We start from the raw sequence: 23,139 nt of genomic DNA, 5'->3' as shown, positions 1-23,139 counted from the left end.
CTAATGCAGAGTGTGGGAGTATCATGGTTGCTAACATGTTAACATGGTAATTAAGTGCCACACTTAGGAATACGACCAGGATCAAGTTTTATCCAATCACTATTATGCACAGGTGTATATTAGAATAATAGGGATTATGAACTATAGCTATGATTACGGCCAGAAGGGCTGAAACGCGTCAGCATTATGTTCATTGAGTGTATTCCTAAGGCACTGTTTTTGTCACCAAGATCGCTTTGTTTCAATATCATCATATATCTGAAATAATAAAGCCGTTTTTAACTGCAAAATCTACTGGTGCTGCTTCAATATTTACAAAGCTGTGTGTCTGTACATGTGAAACCAATGATATTTTGGTTATAAGTACTACTAACTATTAAAAATAAATCTATATAAGTATAGTGTAAGTTGGAACTGTAATAGTTTATAGAAACCTTACCTAGTAGCCATCCCGCTAGCATCTTATTTTCAATTTTGCTTTAAAATTGTAACAAGATCATGGAAAACCAGCATTGAAACTGATAATGTTGAGCATCACAAACCATTTGTACATTTATGAAATGGAAATGTTTTCTATTGCAGAACATTTCTTCTCTCTCCCTGGGAGACCTCATTGCAACATGGGTACACTCTATGGACCCTTAAATATTTGTGATCCCACCAATATGAAAAAAAGTTAGTTCAACTGATTGCCATTCCCCCGGTGTCTCTGGTAGATAAACATGAAGATTGAAAATAGTGTATATGTCTTCTAAAACATCCTTAGGTGTTTGGAGAAAGTTAGCAGATTAACACTGACCACAACACTGGACACAGATTGGAAAGATCCAGTGCCATAGAATGCAACATGGCCAACAATTATAACATGCCAATGGCTTTTTTCTGAAGGTCACAGGTTCTAAATCTGAATAAAAATCATGATTATTGATTGCCTTTTTGTTGATCTCTGCAATATTTCACAGGCTATAAGAGATTCCAGAATGCAACAGGAAAAACAACCTCAGGACCCTTATGCCTTGCCTTTGATGGATAAGTTCTTCCTTCTGATGTAGGGCAAGACGTGGTCTCTAGCTTCTTCTTCACAGAAGGATTGTGGCCACAGTAAATACCAAAACTTCCATACTCCAAGCTCAAAAAAACAACATACTTATAATCAAACAGGGTTGCAGATAACCTATATTGTTTCCTATGTATGAATAACACATATATTTACTCTCTATCTCTACTATAGGTACAAGCAAGCATCAAAAAATGGAATAGCACTCTGAGAGCTATTCCTACAATGAGGCAATAAACATATACAAATGCTTTTTTTGTACTTTAGTTTATTTAATTTAATTGTAGTTAGTTTATGTAATTAATTTAATGATAGTGTAGTGTTAGGTGCAATTGTAACTTAGGTTAGGATTTATCTTACAGGTAAATTTGTACTTATTTTAACTAGGTAGCTATTAAATAGTTAATAACTATTTAATAACTATTGTACCTAGTTAAAATAAATACAAAGTTGCCTGTAAAATAAATATAAACCCTAAGCTAGCTACAATTTAACTATTAGTTATATTGTATCTAGCTTATGGTTTAATTTACAGGTAAGTATTTAGTTTTAAATAGGATTAATTTATTTAATTGTAGTAATTTTATTTCGTTTTATTTAAATTACATTTAAGTTAGGGGGGATTAGACTTAGGGTTAGACTTAGGTTTAGGGGTTAATACATTTAATATAGTAGCAGTGACGTTGGGGGCGGCAGATTAGAGGTTAATAAATGTAGATAGGTGTCAGTGATGTTAGGGACGGCAGATTAGGGGTTAATAAAATTTAACTAGTGTTTGCGAGGTGGGAATGTGGCGGTTTAGGGGTTAATATATTTATTACAGTGGCGGCGATGTCCGGTCGGCAGATTAGGGGTTAAAAACTTTATTAAAGTGTTTCCGATGTGGGGGGGGGGCTTGGTTTAGGGGTTAATAGGTATTTTATGGGTGTTAGTGTACTTTTTAGTACTTTAGTTAACAGTTTTATGTTACGGCGTTAGCCCATAAAACTCTTAACTACTGACTTTTAAATGCGGTAGGAGTCTTGACAGGAGAGGGTCTACCGCTCTCTTCTTCCAAGACTCGTAATACCGGCATTAGGCAAGTCCCATTAAAAAGATAGGATACGCAATTGACGTAAGGGGATTTGCGGTAAGCTCGAGTCGCAGAAGAAAAGTGAGCGGTACACCTGTACCTGCCAGACTTGTAATACTAGCGGGCATTAAAAAGCAGCGTTGGGACCTCTCAACGCTGCTTTTTAACCCTAACGCAAGACTCGTAATCTAGCCGAATGATTGTTGTTTTTATAAGCCCCAAGGAACTGTCACTTTAAATCTTTGAAAAAATTATTGCTAAGTTGGGATTGGTCTGCAGGCAATTGGGATCCCTATAAAGGGCCTTACAGACTTAAAGGGACACTCAATCAAAATTAACATTTCATGATTCAGATTGAGCCTGCAATTTTAAACAATTTTCCAATTTACTTCCATTAACAAAATGTGCACAGTCTTTTTATATTTAAACTATTTGAGTCACCAGCTCCTACTGAGCATGTGCAAGAATAAGTGTCTATGCATTTGTGAATGGTTGATTGCTGTCACATGGTACGTGTATGCATTTGTGATTGGCTGATGGCTGTCACATGGTACAGGGGGAGTGGAAAAAGACATAACTTTTAAAATTGTCAGAAAAAAAAATCTATTACTCATTTGAAGTTCAGACTAAGTGCTGTTGCATTGCCTTGTTATCTTGCATTTGTTGATTATGCAAATCTACTGTGTTGACTGGTCCTTTAAAAGAAGTCATCTTGATAAAGGTCCTTTGTGAGGACAAAATGCGTAGATGATTCATACTATATCGTTTGGAAATACAGTTGGAAATACTATCAGAGCACTCTGCAATTTAAGTTTGCTGGTTTCCGAAATCGAGTATATCACGCATCTGATTGGTTCCTTCTAATCCAGTGAGTTGAGAACCCGGACTGACACATTGTACCAGAGGAGCCATGAGACGCCACCAAACAACCATGGTCGGAACATTGTGAGACCAAAGCTATACACTGTTTGCCACTACTGAGGAAAGAAGTCACCCAGAGTGGAGGGTCCGATGTGGAAGGGGCTTTGGAACCTGGTAACATATTAACCTGTGAAGCATACCACAATTGGAATCTGCTTACAACTGCAACTTAATTTGGAGAACTAACCCTGTCCACCTGCTCAGAGCTCGAGTACGATCAGGTTGATTGACACCTCCCTGCTGGCGAATCTGCAGGGGGTGGTGTTGCATCAGCAGCTCTCGTGAGCTGCTGGTGCAATGCTGAATACGGAGAGCGTATTGCTCTCCGCATTCAGCGAGGTCTTGCGGAGGGGGCACTGTTGGATCAGGTCCGCAGGACCTTTGATAAATAGGCCCCATGTGTTTGATGTATGGGATACTTGTAAAGCGCGGTTAATCACCCGTAAGGCACTGCTCATTTTATCAACCTCGGAAGGATGAAAGGCAGAGTGGACCTCGCTGGGGATCAAACCTGCAACCCTTGGGTTGCTACAGAGCTCAGGCACAGTGTCTTAGCATGCTGAGCTGTCTGTCCGGTGCTGAGCTATCTGTGATGTATATTTCACATATGTTTTTATTTTCACTTTGAGCCACCGGTGGTTGTATATATTATCAACTATATTAGATCATATTAGATCATATTAATTTATTTAATAAATTCATCCATTTATTTATTTTTAGTGAATATTTAGTAAATATTTATGTTAAATGCATATATATATATATATATACTTTTTAGATCATTTGTAGGAATTTGATTTTTATCTGTATACCTGCTTTTTTCTAGTGCAGCATTGTAGCAAGACAGGTGCCGAATACACATTTGCTATCAGGGTGTATTGTTGTATATAGACAAAGCAGTGTGCTAACTTTAGGAACTTACGGCTAGATTAGGAGTTGTGAGTTAAGGTAAAAAAGCAGCGTTAACAGGTCCTAACGCTGCTTTTTTACACCCGCTGCTATTACGAGTCTTGCAGGTATAGGTGTACCGCACACTTTTTTGGCCTTTTCGCAAATCAACTTACACAAATTTCGTAAAGGCTTTTTTCTATGGGACTTCCATAGCGCCAGTATTACGAGTTTGTCCTGGGAGGCCAAAAAGTGAGCGTTACACCCTCTACCACCAAGATTCCTAACGCATTTTAAAGTCAGTAATTATGAATTTTATGCTACAAAGCTGTAGCATAAAACTCATAACTAAAGTGCTAAAAATTACACTAACACCCATAAACTACCTATTAACCCCTAAACTGAGGCCCTCCCACATCGCAAACACTAAAAGAAAATTATTAACCCCTAATCTGCCGCTCCGGACATCGCCGCCACTAGAATAAACATATTAACCCCTGAACCGCCGCACTCCTGCCTGGCAAACACTAGTTAAATAATATTAACCCCTAATCTGCCACCCCTAACATCGCCGCCACCTACATTATACTTATTAACCCCGAATCTGCCGCTCCGGACATCGCCACCACCTACATTATACCTATTAACCCCTAATCTGCTGCCCCAACATCGCTGACACCTATATTATACTTATTAACCCCTAATCTGCCGTCCCCAACGCCGCCGCCACTATTCTACATTTATTAACCCTTTAAACCTAAGTCTAACCCTAGCCCTAACACCCACTAACTTCAATATAATTTAAATAAATCTAAATAAAATTACTATCATTACCTAAATTATTCCTATTTAAAACTAAATACTAATAGTTACATTGTATCTAGCTTAGGGTTTATTTTTATTTTACAGTCAAGTTTGTATTTATTTTAATTAGGTAGAATAGTTACTAAATATTTATTAACTATTAAATAACTACCTAGCTAAAATAAATACAAATTTACCTGTAAAATAAAACCTAACCTAAGTTACACTAATACCTAGCACTACACTACAATTAAATAACTTACCTAAATTAAATACAATTAAATAAATAAAATACAATTAGCTAAATTACAAAAAAAAACTAACACTAAATTACAGAAAATAAAAAACAAATTACAAGATATTTAAACTAATTACACCTAATCTAAGAGCCCTATCAAAATAAATAAAAAACTAGCCTTAAAAGGGCCTTTTGCGGGGCATTGCCCCAAAGAAATCAGCTCTTATACCTGTAAAAAAAAAATATATGCAACCCCCCCAACAGTAAAACTCACCACCCACACAACCAAACCCCTCAAATTAAAGCCTAACTAAAAAAACCTAAGCTCCCCATTGCACTGAAAAGGGCATTTGGATGGGCATAGCCCTTAAAAAGCCATTTAGCTCTATTGCTGCCCAAAGCCCTAATCTAAAAATTAAACCCACCCAATAGGATTGAGCTTGCATTCTATTGGCTGATTGGAACAGCCAATAGAATGCAAGCTCAATCCTATTGGCTGATTTGTTCAGCCAATAGGATTGAACTTCAATCCTATTGGCTGATTGCATCAGCCAATAGGATTTTTTCAACCTTAATTCCGATTGGCTGATAGAATTCTATCAGCCAATCGGAATCTAAGGGACGCCATCTTGGATGACGTAATTTAAAGGTACCTTCATTCGTCGGGTAGTCGTCATTGGAAGAGGATGCTCCACGCCGGATGTCTTGAAGATGGACCCGCTCCGCGTTGGAAGGATGAAAATAGAAGATGCCGTCTGGGTGAAGACTTCTGCCCGTCTGGAGGACCACTTCTGCTGGCTTCGTTGAGGACATCTTGCCGCTTGGATGAAGACTTCTCCCGGTAAGTGGATCTTCTTGGGTTAGTGTTAGGATTTTTTAAGGGTGTATTGGGTGGGTTTTATTTTTAGGTTAGGGCTTTGGGCCGCAATAGAACTAAATGCCCTTTTAAGGGCAATGCCTATCCAAATGCCCTTTTCAGGGCAATTGGGAGCTTAGGTTTTTAGTTAGGGTTTTATTTGGGGGGTTTGGTTGTGTGGGTGGTGGGTTTTACTGTTGGGGGTTGTGTGTATTTTTTTTTACAGGTAAAAGCTTATTTCTTTGGGGCAATGCCCCACAAAAAGGCCCTTTTAAGGGCTATTGATAGTTTAGATTAGGCTAGGTTTTTTTTTTATTTTGGGGGGGCTTTTTTTTTTTGATAGGGCTCTTAGATTAGGTGTAATTAGTTTAAATATCTTGTAATTTGTTTTTTATTTTCTGTAATTTAGTGTTTGTTTTTTTGTAATTTAGATAATTGTATTTAATTTATTTAATTGTATTTAATGTAGGTAAGTTATTTAATTGTAGTGTAGTGTTAGGTGTTAGTGCAACTTAGGTTAGGTTTTATTTTACAGGTACATTTGTATTTATTTTAGCTAAGTAGTTAGTAAATAGTTAATAACCTGTTACTGTTGGGGGGTTTTGTGTATTTTTTTTACAGGTAAAAGCTGATTTCTTTGAGGCAATGCCCTGCAAAAAGGCCCTTTTAAGGGCTATTGATAGTTTAGTTTAGGCTAGGGTTTTTGTTATTTTGGGGGGGCTTTTTTTTTGATAGGGCTCTTAGATTAGGTGTAATTAGTTTAAATATCTTGTAATTTGTTTTTTTATTTTCTATAATTTAGTGTTGTTTTTTTTTTTGCAATTTAGCTAATTGTATTTAATTTATTTAATTGTATTTAATTTAGGTAAGTTATTTAATTGTAGTGTAGTGTTAGGTGTTAGTGTAACTTAGGTTAGGTTTTATTTTACAGGTACATTTGTATTTATTTTAGCTAGGTAGTTAGTAAATAGTTAATAACTATTTACTAACTAGTCTACCTAGTTAAAATAAATACAAACTTGCTGGTAAAATACAAATAAACCCTAAGATAGATACAATGTAACTATTATTTATATTGTAGCTAGCTTAGGGTTTATTTTATAGGTAAGTATTTAGTTTTAAATAGGAATAATTTAGTTAATGATAGTAATTTTATTTAGATTTATTTAAATTATATTTAAGTTAGTGGGTGTTAGGGTTAGACTTAGGTTTAGGGGTTAATAAATTTAGAATAGTGGCGGCGACGTTGGGGGCGGCATATTAGGGGTTAATAAATGTAGGTAGGTTGCGGCGACATTGGGGGAGGGAGATTAGGGGTTAATAAATATAATGTAGGTGTCGGCAATGTTGGGGTCAGCAGATTAGGGTTTAATAAGTATAATGTAGGTGGCAGCGATGTCCGGAGCGGCAGATTAGTTGTTAATAAATATAATGTAGGTGTCGGCAATGTCGGGGGCGGCAGATTAGGTATTAATAAGTGTAAGATTAGGGGTGTTTAGACTTGGGGTTCATGTTACGGTGTTAGGTGTAAACAAAAAATGTGTTTCCCCATAGGAATCAATGGGGCTGCATTATTGAGCTTTACGCTGCTTTTTTGCAGGTGTTAAACTTTTTCTCAGCCGGCTCTCCCCATTGATGTCTATGGGGAAATCGTGCACAAGCACAGATAACCAGCTCACCGCTCACTTAAACAGCACTGGTATTGGAGTGCAGTGTGGAGCGCAATTTACTCTACGCTCACTTCTTGCCTGTTAACTCCGGGTTTATAAAAACCCATAATACCAGCGCTGCAGGTAAGTGAGCAGTGACAATAAACTGCAAGTTAGCAACGCACCCCTGTTACCGCACAACTCGTAATCTAGGCGTTAATTAGATATGGCTATGTACAGGTGGAAAAAAGATAAAATCAATCAGATGAGAGTTTACATCATAATTCAATTTGGGGCCTAAATAGGGCGCTTGAATAAGGTGCATGTCTTGATAAATTGTCAAGCTAAATTATGCACGTATTTTAACTCTCAAACACAGCAGAATTTCTAGCTAAAGTTGAGATAAATAAAGCCCATATTATGTTGCTGTGGAAAAGATTGAATGTACTTTTTGCTTAGACCTGGCAACTATGTAATGGTTCAATGTGCAGACAAAAAAAAGAAGAAAAAAGAAAACATTAATTAAAATGCTTAGCAAATTGAATTTGGCAAATTGTATAACAAAAACTTCAATTATCACTATCTATTTAAGTACTATATCTTGTAAATTGTAACAGTTTTAAAGCAGGGCCTTTTGTATTGTGAATGCTAAAATCTATATAAGTGCAATATTGTACATAACCTCCATGACCATGGAATATGGTCACTTTCCATAATAATTATAACTTTAAGATAATAATAGCACCACATACATATAATTGACATTTTCTATTTTTCTACAAAACATGATACATTTATTTCACCAAATATATGTAAAACATATTAGTCTGCCCCAAAAAAATAATTAAAATATATTGGAAAATAATCCCAAAATATGCAATCATTTAAAATGTGAGCAATATCTTGTATGCAGAGTTAGACAAGCACATTTTTAAATATGTTAAAGGGACACTGAACCAATTTTTTTTATTTTGTGATTCAGATAGAGCATGTGATTTTAAGCAACTTTCTAATTTACTCCTTTTATCAATTTTTCTTTGTTCTCTTGATATCTTTATTTGAAAAAGAAGGCATCAAGCTTTTTTTTTTGGTTTAGAACTCTGTGCAGCACTTTTTTATTGGTGGATGAATGTATCCACCAATCAGCAAGAACAACCCAGGTTGTTCACCAAACATGGGCCGGCATCTAAACTTACATTCTTGCATTTCAAATAAAGATACTCAGAGAATGAAGAAAATTTGATATAAGGAGTAAATTAGAAAGTTGCTTAAAATTTCATGTTCTATCTGAATCACGAAAGAAAAAATTTGGGTTCAGTGTCCCTTTAAAGGGCCTCTCAAGTCACAATTAAAGTCTCATGATTCAGATAAAGCATGCAATCTAAAAGAAAAAAAATCCAATATGCTTCCATTATCAAAATGTGCACATTCTTTTTATATGTACTTTTTCTGAGGCTAAAGCTCCTACTGAGCATGAGCAAAAGTGCACAGTATCTACACATACATTTTTTGATTGGCTGATGGCTGTCACAGGATACAGGGAAAGGGGAATTTTGAAATTTGCCAGAAAAATTTTCAACTGCTCATTTAAAAAATAAAGGACCACTACATACTGTAGAAATTAACAACTGACAAATACATAATACGAAGACAATGCAATAGCACTTAATTTGAATTTGAAAAGAGTATGTAGAATATTTTCTGGCAAAATTCAAAGTTAACCCAATAACCACCCTTGTATCATCTGATAGCCATCAGCCTATAACAAAATGCATGTACGTCTATACTGTGCACTTTTGTCCATGCTCAGTAGAAGCTGGAGCCTCAGAAAGTGTATATATGAAAATAAACGGTTTGAAATTGTGTGCTTTATCTATATCCCAAATCTTTAATTTTGGCTTTAGAGACCCTTTAAAGGGACATAAAACCCTTTTTTTTTTTTCTTTTGATATTAAGATAGAGGGGACGATTTAAAAATGCCTGGTGGACATGATACGCTGCAGCGTATCATGTCTGCCAGATATCGCTGAATGCGGACAGCATACGCTGTCGGCATTCAACATTGCACAAGCAGTTCTAGTGCCAATCTGCCGCTAGCAGGGGTGTCAATCAACCCGATTGGGTTGATTGCTGTACGCCACCTCAGAGGCGGTGTATGAGTTAAAGAGGAACGGTCTTAAGACCGCTGCTCCTTAACTCCTGTTTCCAGCGAACCTGAAGGCTCGCATGGAAACAAGGGGAACAGGGGCCATTCAGCTCTTGTTAAATCGACCCCAGAGCATGCAATTTTAGACAAATTTCTAATTTACTTCTAGTATCTTATTTGCTTTGTTCTTTTGCTATCTTTTTTTTTTTTTTTAAATCATCCCTAAGTTGGCTCAGCAGCAGTAATGCACTACTGGGTGCTATCTGCTTATTGGTGACTGCACATAAAAGCCTCTTGTGATTGGCTCACCTGTGTTCAGCTAGCTCCTAGTAGTGCAGTGCTGCTCCTTCAAGAGAATGAAGCAAATTTGAAAATAGAAATAAATGTAAAAACTGTTTGAAATTGTATGCTCTATTTGTATAATGAAAAAAAACGTGTTTTATGTCCCTTTAAATATTTATATATGATTTTCTCATATAGAACATTTACTTACTTTCTTTTAATCTATGAATTTCAATAGAAACCATCCAGTGTGGGGTGCCTCAGATACAGCTTTCGCTCGGTGGCTTCCTGCACAATATGAAGATGGAATTAGTGAGCCAAAGGGATGGAATCCAAGTTTCCTATACAACAACTTCTATCTCCCACCAGTACGTACATTTTGAATTATTTTAATTTGCATATTTACCCTAGGTCTACATAGTTTTGGTGTAGTCTGGTTTTCCATTGCTTCAGATGGGAAAAACCTTCTTATCATTTAATATGCATGCTAAAATATATAACAATAAACAGTTACTTGCATATATTCAGATATTTGTACATAGTATAAGTGCAATTATTTTGTCTCATCATCATGTTAAACAGTCAGGTGGTAGCTTTTTCTCTATATCACATTGAATTTTTTAACCAAAGATGATTCCTTAAAAGGATAGTAAAGTCAGTTTTTTTTAAACATGCATACCGTATATATCACAAATTAAACACTATGGGGTAGATTATGAGTGGAGCGATAACAGTTGCGCACAAGAAGGGGTTTATAGGGGGGTCTTTGAGTGCGGGGGTTTTTCATTCCTATTACAAGTTCAAAGTAAACTCCATAGTTTTAATGCAATTGAAGTTAACACTGTCGGGTTAGTGTGACTTCAGAGCTGTGGTTTACTGTTTTGTGAAACAAAAAAGTCTCACAAAACACATCAAAAATACTTTACAAAGTGCAGTTACACTCATAATAACACCATCTAATAAAAAATATTTACAGAAATTATTGCACAAAAAAAGTTATAAGGGCTCAAAGACACGAGGTCTTTGGTGTTAGAAAAAAATGTCAGGCAAGGGGCATTAACATAGAGATACATACATATACATATATAAATAATATTTATGCAATATTCATATTTAATAAAATTTTTAACTGTGTATGTATTGTAAATATTTCACATTGCAATGTTCTGCACATAGCAGATAATGTTCTATGTATTTTTAAATGTATAGTCCTATATATATATATATATATATATATATATATATATATATATATACACAGTATATCTGTATATATCTATACCTATATATTATTATGTATGATTAACTATAGCAATAGCCTTTATAAGGGCTTTTTGTATGGCATTGCCTGAAAGGGAATTAGCTCTTTTTCACCAAAAAATACTGCCCCATTTTACAATACAAGTAAACCTTCCCAAAAAATCCTGTCTTAAAAATTCCCCTGAATAGGGCATAGGGTTTGAAATTGCACTTAGAAGGGCATTTGGCTGGGCAGTGCACTAAATCTCTTTTGCTGCCAAAAATAAAAAAAGAACCCTGTTCTAAAAAAAAGGAAACACCCAATAAAAGCCTACCACTAAACCCAAAGATATTACTCACCAAACTTGAATTTGGCTCCTACATGATTAACTAACTGTGATGCTCCTCTTCTATCCTGGTGGCTCCTCTTTATCCTGGAGGCATTGGTCTTCTATCATTATCCATCTTCATCCATCTTCTTGCCGGCACTTCACAGGTCCGCCCATTTTATTTGAATATATAGACAGACCAATGGACTCCAAGCCTGGCAAACCCAAGCAGGCAGTTTCACGCTGGCCTGTCGATGAATGTTAGGGCCCCAGTACCCTAAGTGCATTAAGCTCCTCTTCATTAAAACTCAATCTAGTTGAAGTTACATTCTAATAAATAATTAGATGTTTAATTTCATTAGAACATGTCATTTTCCCACTACTTGCTCTGCAACTGTGTTTTTAATGTCCTCAAAGGGATTAAACAAATAGGTAATGGCCCACTTGGGAGCCAAAAGCATTGCTGCTCTTGAGCTGAACAGTCAGTAATTGGTGAGGTCATGCTACTGCTGCTGCCGACTGGTTCATCACCTATTTCCTGCTTGGCGCAAGCAGACCTCTGCTGTTTCCTAGTGGGACTTTACCAATAATTGTAACCCCTTCACTAGTGTTTAACATATAAAGTTACATAGTGACAACCCTAAATTTTACAAAGTCTTTTAGTCAAACTTTACCTAAAACCACATTTGCAGTAGCCACTCATATATATATTCCACAATTTTACTCCCTAAAACTCATAACAACCTCCTTATATTACCTCAAGCACCCAAAGACCTCCCTCTGCACTAATACTTCCATTACCACTCTATTTAAAGCTTTCCTTTTATCTCAGTTTTTAGCTCTACTCCAACACTAAAAAGGCTCTTGCTCCATGAAATACAAGTGAACCTTAACCCTCAAGTGACCCCATCTATAATCTGAAAGTATCCAAGAGATCCATATCTTATTTTACTATCTTAATCCATGATCCAGAATTGTCTTTAATCTCTATTCAAAACCATATCCTGCCCACAAAGTAGAAAATGAATAAGCACTTACATAATCCTTCATATCAATCTAAGTGGGGGGAGCTTGTAGGGTCATTTAAGGGACATGAAACCTAAAAATGTTCACAAACTGGATAGAGCATGCAATTTTAATCAACATTCCAATTTACTTATATTATCAAATTGGCATTGTTCTTTTTATATACTTTGTTGAAAAGCAGCAGTGCACTAATGGGAGCTAGATACTGATTGGTGGCTGCACATATATACCTATTATCATTGGCTTACCGATGTGTTCAGCTAGCTCCCATAAGTGCACCGCTGCTCTTTCATTAATGGATACCAAGAGTGAAGCAAAATTATAAAAGTAAATTGGAAAGTTGTTTAAAATTGTATGCTCTATCTAAATCATGAAAAAAAAATTGGGTTCCATGTCCTTTTAACTGTGAAGAGAATCCATTAAATGGATCTACTCAGACTTGGAGTTGTTAGTTAGGGGAAAGCATGTTTGATAGGGGGTCCTTTACAGGAGCAGAATATTAGTTTCGATTGTGGGTTAATGTAATAAGAGACACAGTCTGACCTTGATTGTGGTTGACATTTCAACCCATAGAGGGTTGATGTAGTAATCGTAAAAGTCTACCCTTATGTGTTTTTGAAAAATCTAGTATATTAAACAATATATTAAAACACTTTTCTCTGTTGTGTTTCAGGTACGGGAGGTTACAAAACAAATAATTCATGCATCTAACAAAGCATTTCCAGAAGACAGTTTATATTCTCACATTATAATTGAATGGGGACAGTATATTGATCATGATATTGCTTTTACACCACAAAGTATCAATAAACTCCCACTACTGTCAGGAGTGGACTGCAAATCAACCTGTGAGAATCAAAACCCGTGTTTTCCTATTAAGGTATTGGAAATACATGTTCATTGTTTTTCAATATACCAGTTTTAATGAAAATTCAGTCTATGGTAGAATGAAACATTTATTCTAAGCTTTAGTGATAATAATACATTAAATACTTGGGGCCAGATTATGAGTGGAGCACAATTTATCGCTCCTTCATGAGCATTAACTGAGCCAGAAGTCAGCTTTTTGCACTCATCAGATACAGAACGTATAGTTGAAAATAAAAAGTTTTTTGCTTGTGCACTAAGCCAAAGCACGCTGAAAAACTGAAGCTACAATATTGTATATATCATATATATTACAATATTGTATATCATATTCTCCCATAGAGGCCTATTTATCATATGTCTGTCGGACCTAATCCGACAGTGCGGATCAGGTCCAACAGACATTGCTGAATGCAGAGAGCAATATGCTCTCCGTATGCAGCATTGCACCAGCAGCTCACAAGAGCTGCTGATGCAACGCCGCCCCCTGCAGACTCGCGGCCAATGGGCCGCCAGCAGGGGGATGTCAATCAACCCGATCGTACTCGATTGGGTTGAATTGTGGCAATTCCTGTCCGCCTCATAAGAGCAGGCGGACAGGGTTATGGAGCAGCGGTCTTTAGACCGCTGCTTCATAACTGGTGTTTCTGGCGAGCCTGCAGGCTCGCCAGAAACACAGGGCCTCAAGCTTCATTCGGAGCTTGATAGATAGGCCCCATAGACTTCAATGGAGCATGAAACACTATATTCCCTTGTAAACCCGATCATATATTCTCATGTGCACTAACCCGACATTCCAATGTTCTTCACATAGCAGAATATGTTCTATTTATTGATAAATACATATTTCTACATGTATATGATATTTTTGGGTTAAATATATATCTATACCTATATTCAGTATATAGATGACTATATATAGGTATAGATATAAACAGATTATATATAGGAATATATATTTCAAAAATACATAGTTAAATACTTTATTAAAAATTAATATTGCATAAAAATAATTTTAAATTTTTTCATATACTTAACTACAAAGGGCTCCACTGCACTTATATATACAGTATGTCTATATATGTATACATATGTATGTATGTGTTTTACTGTATTTTTACTGAACATATTTAGTATTTAATTGTTCTTCACTTACAGGATAATGTCCTTTTTGTTTTTAAACAAATATTTCATATGTGTGTACATACTTATACCTGCATATCTATTCTGAACAGTATTATATATATTTATATATATATATACAGTATCTCACAAAAGTGAGATACACTGAAGAAATGACACTTTGCTACAATGTAAAGTAGTGAGTGTACAGCCTGTGTGAATTTGCTGTCCCCTCAAAATAACTCAATACACAACCATTAATGTATAAACCGTTGGCAACAAAAGTGAGTACACCCCTAAGTGGAAATGTCCAAATTGGGCCCAAAGTTTCAATATTTTGTGTGGCCACCATTATTTTCCAGCACTACCTTAACCCTCTTGGCATGGAATTCACCAGAGCTTCACAGGTTTCCACTTGAGTCTTCTTCCATTCCTCCATGATGACATCACAGAGCTGGTGGATGTTAGAGACCTTGCACTCCCCCAACTTCCATTTGAGGATGCCCCACAGATGTTCAATAGAGTTTAGGTCTGGATACATGCTTAGCCAGTCCATCACCTTTACCCTCAGCTTCTTTAGAAAGGTAGTGGTCGCCTTGGAGGTATGTTTGGGGTTGTTATCATTTTGGAATACTGCCCTGTACATGTTGGCCTACATGGTTCCCTCAATGAACTGTAGCTCCCTAGTGCCAGCAGTACTCATGCAGGCCCAGCCCATGACACTCCCACCACCATGTTTGACTGTAGGCAAAACACACTTGTCTTTGTACTCCTCACCTGGTTGCTGCCACACACGCTTGACACCATTTGAACCAAATAAGTTTATCTTGGTCTCATTGGACCACAAGACATGGTTCCAGTAATCCGTGTCCTTAGTCTGCTTGACTTCAGCAAACTGTTTGCGGGCTTTCTGGTGCATCATCTTTAGAAGAGGCTTCCTTCTGGGATGACAGCCATGCAGACCATTTTGATGCAGTGTGCGGCATATGGTCTGATATTTTTGGGTTAAATATATATCTATACCTATATTCAGTATATAGATGACTATATATAGGTATAGATATAAACAGATTATATATAGGAATATATATTTCAAAAATACATAGTTAAATACTTTATTAAAAATTAATATTGCATAAAAATAATTTTAAATTTTTTCATATACTTAACTACAAAGGGCTCCACTGCACTTATATATACAGTATGTCTATATATGTATACATATGTATGTATGTGTTTCACTGTATTTTTACTGAACATATTTAGTATTTAATTGTTCTTCACTTACAGGATAATGTCCTTTTTATTTTTAAACAAATATTTCATATGTGTGTACATACTTATACCTGCATATCTATTCTGAACAGTATTATATATATTTATATATATATACAGTATCTCACAAAAGTGAGATACACTGAAGAAATGACACTTTGCTACAATGTAAAGTAGTGAGTGTACAGCCTGTGTGAATTTGCTGTCCCCTCAAAATAACTCAATACACAACCATTAATGTATAAACCGTTGGCAACAAAAGTGAGTACACCCCTAAGTGGAAATGTCCAAATTGGGCCCAAAGTTTCAATATTTTGTGTGGCCACCATTATTTTCCAGTACTACCTTAACCCTCTTGGGCATGGAATTCACCAGAGCTTCACAGGTTTCCACTTGAGTCTTCTTCCATTCCTCCATGATGACATCACAGAGCTGGTGGATGTTAGAGACCTTGCACTCCCCCAACTTCCATTTGAGGATGCCCCACAGATGTTCAATAGAGTTTAGGTCTGGATACATGCTTAGCCAGTCCACCACCTTTACCCTCAGCTTCTTTAGAAAGGTAGTGGTCGCCTTGGTGGTATGTTTGGGGTTGTTATCATTTTGGAATACTGCCCTGTACATGTTGGCCTACATGGTTCCCTCAATGAACTGTAGCTCCCTAGTGCCAGCAGTACTCATGCAGGCCCAGCCCATGACACTCCCACCACCATGTTTGACTGTAGGCAAAACACACTTGTCTTTGTACTCCTCACCTGGTTGCTGCCACACACGCTTGACACCATTTGAACCAAATAAGTTTATCTTGGTCTCATTGGACCACAAGACATGGTTCCAGTAATCCATGTCCTTAGTCTGCTTGACTTCAGCAAACTGTTTGCGGGCTTTCTGGTGCATCATCTTTAGAAGAGGCTTCCTTCTGGGACAACAGTCATGCAGACCAATTTGATGCAGTGTGCGGCATATGGTCTGAGCACTGACAGGCTGACCCCCCCAACCCTTAAACCTCTGCAGCAATGCTGACAGCACTCATACATCTATTTCCCAAAGACAACCTCTGGATGTGATGCTGAGCACGTGCAATCAACTTATTTGGTCGACCATGGCGAGGCCTGTTCTGAGTGTAGAATACAGAAGAAAGAAGTGATAGGAGCACCAAACAGAACACTTAGACCGTACTCTGTAAAACGTAGCATTTATTTGCCAGCACAAAATTTTAAAAAATCGGTCAAATTGACCATGACAATTCAAACAAAGAGTACCATAAGAGAAGAGCTAAGGAATAGATCACACTTACGCGTTTCGGCAAAAGCCGTAGTCATAGCATGCTATATATATATATATATAGTATTTAATAATATAAAGTACATTATTTTCTATGTAAACATAGTAATATAAAATATGCATTTTGCGTATCACATTTATCAATTTAGATCTTAAAGCATACTGTAACATTTTCTAAATATTTTATAGACTTTATCTATATATTTTACAGTATGTTTATTAATTTTTAATAATTTATATTCATTTGTATTAATATTTTACAAGTAACATTTCAATAACGTGCCTTAAAAACACTAAATTATCATGTGTAACCAGACCGCATTAATATTTAAATTGAGAAATTCGATTAGCAAAGCGCATATTTTACTTCCCTATGTTCTTCACATAGAAAATAATGTACTTTGTATTATTAAATATATATTTCTATATATATATGATTCTAGTCATGTACAATACATATATATATATATACCTATATATCTATAGGAATAGATATGCAGGTATAGATATACACACATATATAGAAATATGCATTTCTAATAAATAAATTAATTAATAAAAAGTACATTATCCTGAAAGTAAAGAACTTTGGAATATTAAATATGTACAGTAAATATACAGTAAAATATATATTTGTACACACACACACATACACACACACACACACATATACATATATATATAAATGCACATACATATTTAGACATTTATATGTTTGTATCTCAATGTTAAAGCTCTTTGCAGCATTTTTTAACACTTAAGACCTCTTATCTTTGAGCCCTTATAACTTTTTACTGCAATATTTTTATAATTTGAATTTTTATTATTATGAGTGTAACTGTACTTTTAAATGTGTTTTTTGGTTACACTTTTAATTGTAGTGTAACAGTTAACCAGAGCTCTGAGGTCACGATAACCCGACTTGCGTTAAATTAAATTATGCTCTAGCTAACAACTTTACTTTCAACTCATAATATGAGCGCTACTTGCAATGCGATCAAATATTTGTGATAAACCCTGTTTTTAAAAGGGTACTGCAAAATAATTCAATAAACTTTTGTGAACAAAATGTCAGTGACTTTTTCTGCCTAACGCAGTATGTAGGGGGGATAGTTTGGCCATTAAAAACTATTAAAGGAAACTGAATGTAAAATGTTTTCACACTCTGCTGGTATGTTAATTAATCACAAGACTACACACATGTCTTATAATTGTTTGGTGATTGTTTGGTGTTTCATGTCCCTAAAAGAAAACTTGTTTCATAAACCGGCCTTCTGGCAAGAACATGCAATATGTAGACATGTTTCTAAAATCACAGAATTACTTTCTAAAACATGATAATGCTTTGTGTTTTTTTGGTAGGTTACACACATTTGACTATATTTTATTTCTTACAATGTTTTTTTATTTAAAGAAAAAAACAACTTATCTTCTCTGCTAAGGTCTTTTTTTCGCTATTAGGTAAAATTAAAATTTAGTTTATCAAATCTAAAATATATATTCGTATGAACGTATGGAAAGTTTCTTGCATAGAAAAATAAACTAAATATTGACAAATCTAGCTTACAATAAATGTATGCTTTTCATAGAGAAATCTGATAGAAATTTAACACCTATAATAACACTGAATACAGCAAGTAAACTGTAAATGTAATAGATTACTTAAAAAAAAAGCATAAACCAGATTCATACACATGGCATGTAAAGCATCAATTTATCAAAAGAAAAATCTCATCAATTTTTTTAGCAAATAATAGAAATCTTGCCTGTAGCTTCAGATTTAATTTAACCTTGGAGGCCCTTAAACTTCAGTCTCTGGTAAATAAATGTCATATTTGTAGCTCAAAAACAAACACAATAATAAAATAGTTACAAAATATTGGAAGCAGCAGACAAACAGGAGAAAGCTGGAGTTTATTAGTGTGGTTCACATAATAAAAAATATTGTTAAGATATGACACAAACACAGTTATTTAAACCATACGTCTTTCTTTGTCAGGGTAAAAAGCTAAGTTGTATAGGAGTTACAGATTATTTATTATGTTTAGCTAGCATGTATAAAGCACTTGCAATGTAAGACTAATTTATATGTATACCTTCCATGTGTATATTGTAGTTTTTAGTGCAATAGTGTAAATGAGGTTTCATGTCCCTTTAAGATATGGCAGGTCTCCAGGATTTCAAGTCTAGCACAGTATTTTCTAGGGCCATAATATTAAAAAAAAATTGCATGCTCTAATTCGTTAGAGCAATTAATTTTAAGTCTTGAGACACTGAACTCATATGGCCTAGATTACAAGTGGTGTGCTAACGTTAGCATGTGCGTAATATTGAAAATATTGAGCCCACGCTAATTTGCACACGTATTACAAGTGCAACCACACGATCACAAACTAAATTGAAGTCTTCGCCTAAAGGGTTAAGGCTAAAAAAAGTTGCACCAAACACAACATAAACACATTAAAATAAAGTGTTACACTCATATATACACTATTTAATAAAAATGATACAGATAAATATTAATTGAAAATAATTACAAGGGTTAAAAGGTATATGGTGTATGAAAAGGTATTTGAATGGAAATATGGATATATACATAGGTATGTCTAAATATCAGTATATATATATATATATATATATATATATATATATATATATATATATATGTGTGTGTCTATATGTGTTTACATGTGTATTTATGTTTATATTTGTGTGTATATATATATATATATATACACACATATATACAATGGGGTAGATTTATCAATGTGCGGGCGGACATTATCTGCTGTAGCGGATCATGTTCGCCGCACATCGATAAATGCCAACAGCTTACGCTGTCTGCATTTATCATTGCAAAAGCATTTCTAGTGAAATGCTTGTGCAATGCCGCCCCCTGCACATTTGCGGCCAATTGGCCACTAGCAGGGTGTCTCAATCAACCCGATTGTATCCGATCTGGCTGATTGCTGTCTGCCGCCTCCGAGGTGGGTGAGTTAAGATGAAGTGGTCTTATGACCGCTGCTTCTTAACGTATGGGGGTAGACAGCAGCTTGGTAAATCTACCCCAATGTATGTAATATTTAATAATGTGCTTTAATGTGTATGTACTGTTCTTCACATAGGGGGAAATGTTCTATGTATATTTAAATAGATATTCATATATATATCCTATCTCTATATATGTATGTTTATATATATATATATATATATATATATATATATGTGTGTGTATATAAATATATTCCTATAAATATAGGTTTAGATATATATTGAAATATATATTTAAAAATGATTAGAACATTTTCTTCTATGTGAAGAACATTGGAATGTAATATAATCATAACTACCTTTAGGTTAGTGCTGTAGGGTGAACACAGTGTTAGGTTAGTGTGCGAGTGATAAATGTTAGTTTTTTCCAGTTTGCACACTCCATTAAAGTCTATAGAGAGAAGTTAACACGGTTGCAATATCCGAAATCTTCAAGTTAGTGCATGTTGGCTAAAAAACGTGCCACTTGAAATCTGGCTGTATGTGTTTAACTGCGGAAAAGGGGTTAAACACACAGGGAAAGAACCGCTCAGGACCCCCAAAAGAACAGACCACAGTTGACCCAATCAGTAGGGAATATTACGCAGTTGAGTTGTGCGACTAGCACTGCTGATTGGGTCAGCTGTGATTTCTGCTGTGGACCGTCAGTTTTCTGTGGGTCCAAAGTGGTTCTTCTAGGGTTGATAGTATCATAATATATTTCACTGCTACCATTTACACAACTAAAGAATTACATTAACGTGTATTTACTAAAAAATATCTGTGCTCTGGTGTTGTATTTTTTTTTTATTTGCATAGACAGCTTTACTTAAATAATATTTGTTGGTAAGGCTTGTTTATTACATTAAAGGGACGTAAACTGAAATATGAATGAGTGAATTTTAATTTTTAAATAGAAGCATTTCATAATACACTGGTGTTAGCAAAAAATACTTTTAGTAAAAGCTATCCCTGTTGCCTCAGCATACATGTGTATGCTGCTGAAACAAGTTTAGTACAAAAATGCTTCAATCTAAATTTTAAATCCGTTCATGCACATTTCCATTTTTACCATTATGTCCCTTTAAGTGTTGTTGACTGATAAAATTCTGCATGGTAACATAAAAGCACAGCAAAATTGTGCACATCCTAAAATAATTATTTTATTTTTTATAGATATCTGCAAATGACACTTTATTCCAGGGTGGCTGCATACCATTCTATCGTTCATCTGCTGTATGTGGCACTGGCAATCAAGGTGTATTATTTGGGAATAACTTAGCTGCAGTCCCACAAGAGCAAATAAATAGTTTAACATCATTTATTGATGCATCAACAGTCTATGGTAGCACAGAAGCAATACAACAGAAGCTGAAAAATCTTTCCAGTGAAGAAGGCCTTCTACAAGTAAATTTAAAATATTCTGATCACGGAAGAGAATACCTGCCTTTTGTACCTAATACACCGTCACCTTGTATTCAACATTCAGCTCTAGGAAACACAGAGAGAATTGAATGTTTCTTTGCAGGTGAAAGTAGGTCTAATGAAGTGATAACACTAGCAGCTATGCACACATTGTGGGTTAGAGAGCATAACCGTTTAGCCAAAGCCTTGAAGAAAATCAATCCTCAATGGAGTGCAGAAACCATTTACCAAGAAGCTCGAAAAATTGTTGGTGCGCTACACCAGGTATGACTGCCTTACTAGTGATTTTTAATATCATGTATATTTCAATTGGAAGTTTGTGTTGTCTTTAAAAAATGTTTACAATAATGAAATATGGTACAAGTGATAGTATACTAGGAATTAACATGGCTAATGTTAAACAGAGTCGGAATGGGATATTAAATGTAATTGTTGTAAATTACTAACAGCTTCCTTTTTACTGCAGACTGACATACTTCTGTTTTACAATTGCACAATAATCAGATGAAAAATTAAATATGTTGTAGGTGAATGTTTTGGAAATGTATCCCTTCTTTAAGACCTACTACAGTACCATTCAAACATTAATTAAATAATGGACACAAAATCTACCTTTCACCTTTTAAATTGTGCCAAAGATAAATATACATTTTTAATATTTTTGGCACAATTTCATAAAAACTATAATTTTTCAGCATTTAATATATTTTATAATGGTACGGGACTAAAGTTAAATCAGAACCAAAAAAAGTAATATTATATGTTGCTGGTTTAAACTACCCCAGAGCTTCCTTTTTTAATAGAGAATTACATACTTCCTCCTCATTCCGCGTTAAAATTAAACTTTTATGATTCAAAGAGAGTGTGCAACTTTCCAATTTACTTCCATTAACAAAATCTGCACAGTTTTTTTTATATTTACACTTTTTGAGTCACCAGTTCCTACTGAGCATGTGCAAAAATTCACAGACTATACGTATATGCATTTGTGATTGGCTGATAAATGTCACATGATGCAGTGGGAGTGGAAAAAGACATAAATAAAATGTGTCAGGAAAAAATCTTCTCATTTGAAGTTCTATTGCATTGTATCATGCATTTTTGATTATGCAAATCTTCTGTATTTACTGGTCTTTTAAATCTGCAAGATACTTTATTCAAGTGGTAAACATAAACATAACCCTCTCCCTCTTTTTGATTTAACTTTTCATGCATGAGACCTTTACCCACCAATAGACAAATATATTGAACAATATATTCAGAATCTTTTGTTTAGTTTTTCTTTCATAGCATTAAAAAAGTGGTTTTAGGTTATTTGGTTTATGTTTTGTGGACATTTTCCCATTTTTTAGGACCAACTAGAGTAACAGTCAGATATAAATTGAATATTGTAAACAAATTCTAAAAACTCTTACCCTGTTAAATTCCATCAAAAAACACTGGCATCAATTTTTAAATATATTTTAGTGCAAATGTATTTCGTTGTAATTTCTCAAAAACTATTCATTTTTCTTTATATTTATAGGCACCTGTTATATATAAAATAGCAGAGTCAACGTAAGCCTTAAATATTCAGATAATTATATTGAATATGCGTGTTTTTCATCATTAAAAAAATACTAGTTGCCA

General features: G+C 35.0%; 1 protein-coding gene across 1 annotated transcript in view; it reads left to right on the top strand.

Annotated features, from left to right (window-relative positions):
• TPO (thyroid peroxidase) overlaps nucleotides 1–23,139 on the top strand; it is a 290,022-nt gene that overhangs the window by 19,306 nt on the left and 247,577 nt on the right. Inside the window, exons 3-6 of the mRNA XM_053711339.1 lie at nucleotides 10,152–10,281; nucleotides 13,181–13,387; nucleotides 15,176–15,199; nucleotides 21,289–21,774. Of these exons, the coding sequence (XP_053567314.1) occupies nucleotides 10,152–10,281; nucleotides 13,181–13,387; nucleotides 15,176–15,199; nucleotides 21,289–21,774 (847 nt within the window). The remainder of the gene's footprint in view (nucleotides 1–10,151; nucleotides 10,282–13,180; nucleotides 13,388–15,175; nucleotides 15,200–21,288; nucleotides 21,775–23,139) is intronic.

Source organism: Bombina bombina, chromosome 4 (genome assembly GCF_027579735.1).
Source record: "Bombina bombina isolate aBomBom1 chromosome 4, aBomBom1.pri, whole genome shotgun sequence".
NCBI lineage: Eukaryota > Metazoa > Chordata > Amphibia > Anura > Bombinatoridae > Bombina > Bombina bombina.
The sequence above is the reverse complement of the archived record's forward strand: the minus strand, read 5'-3'. Positions and strand labels throughout refer to the sequence as shown.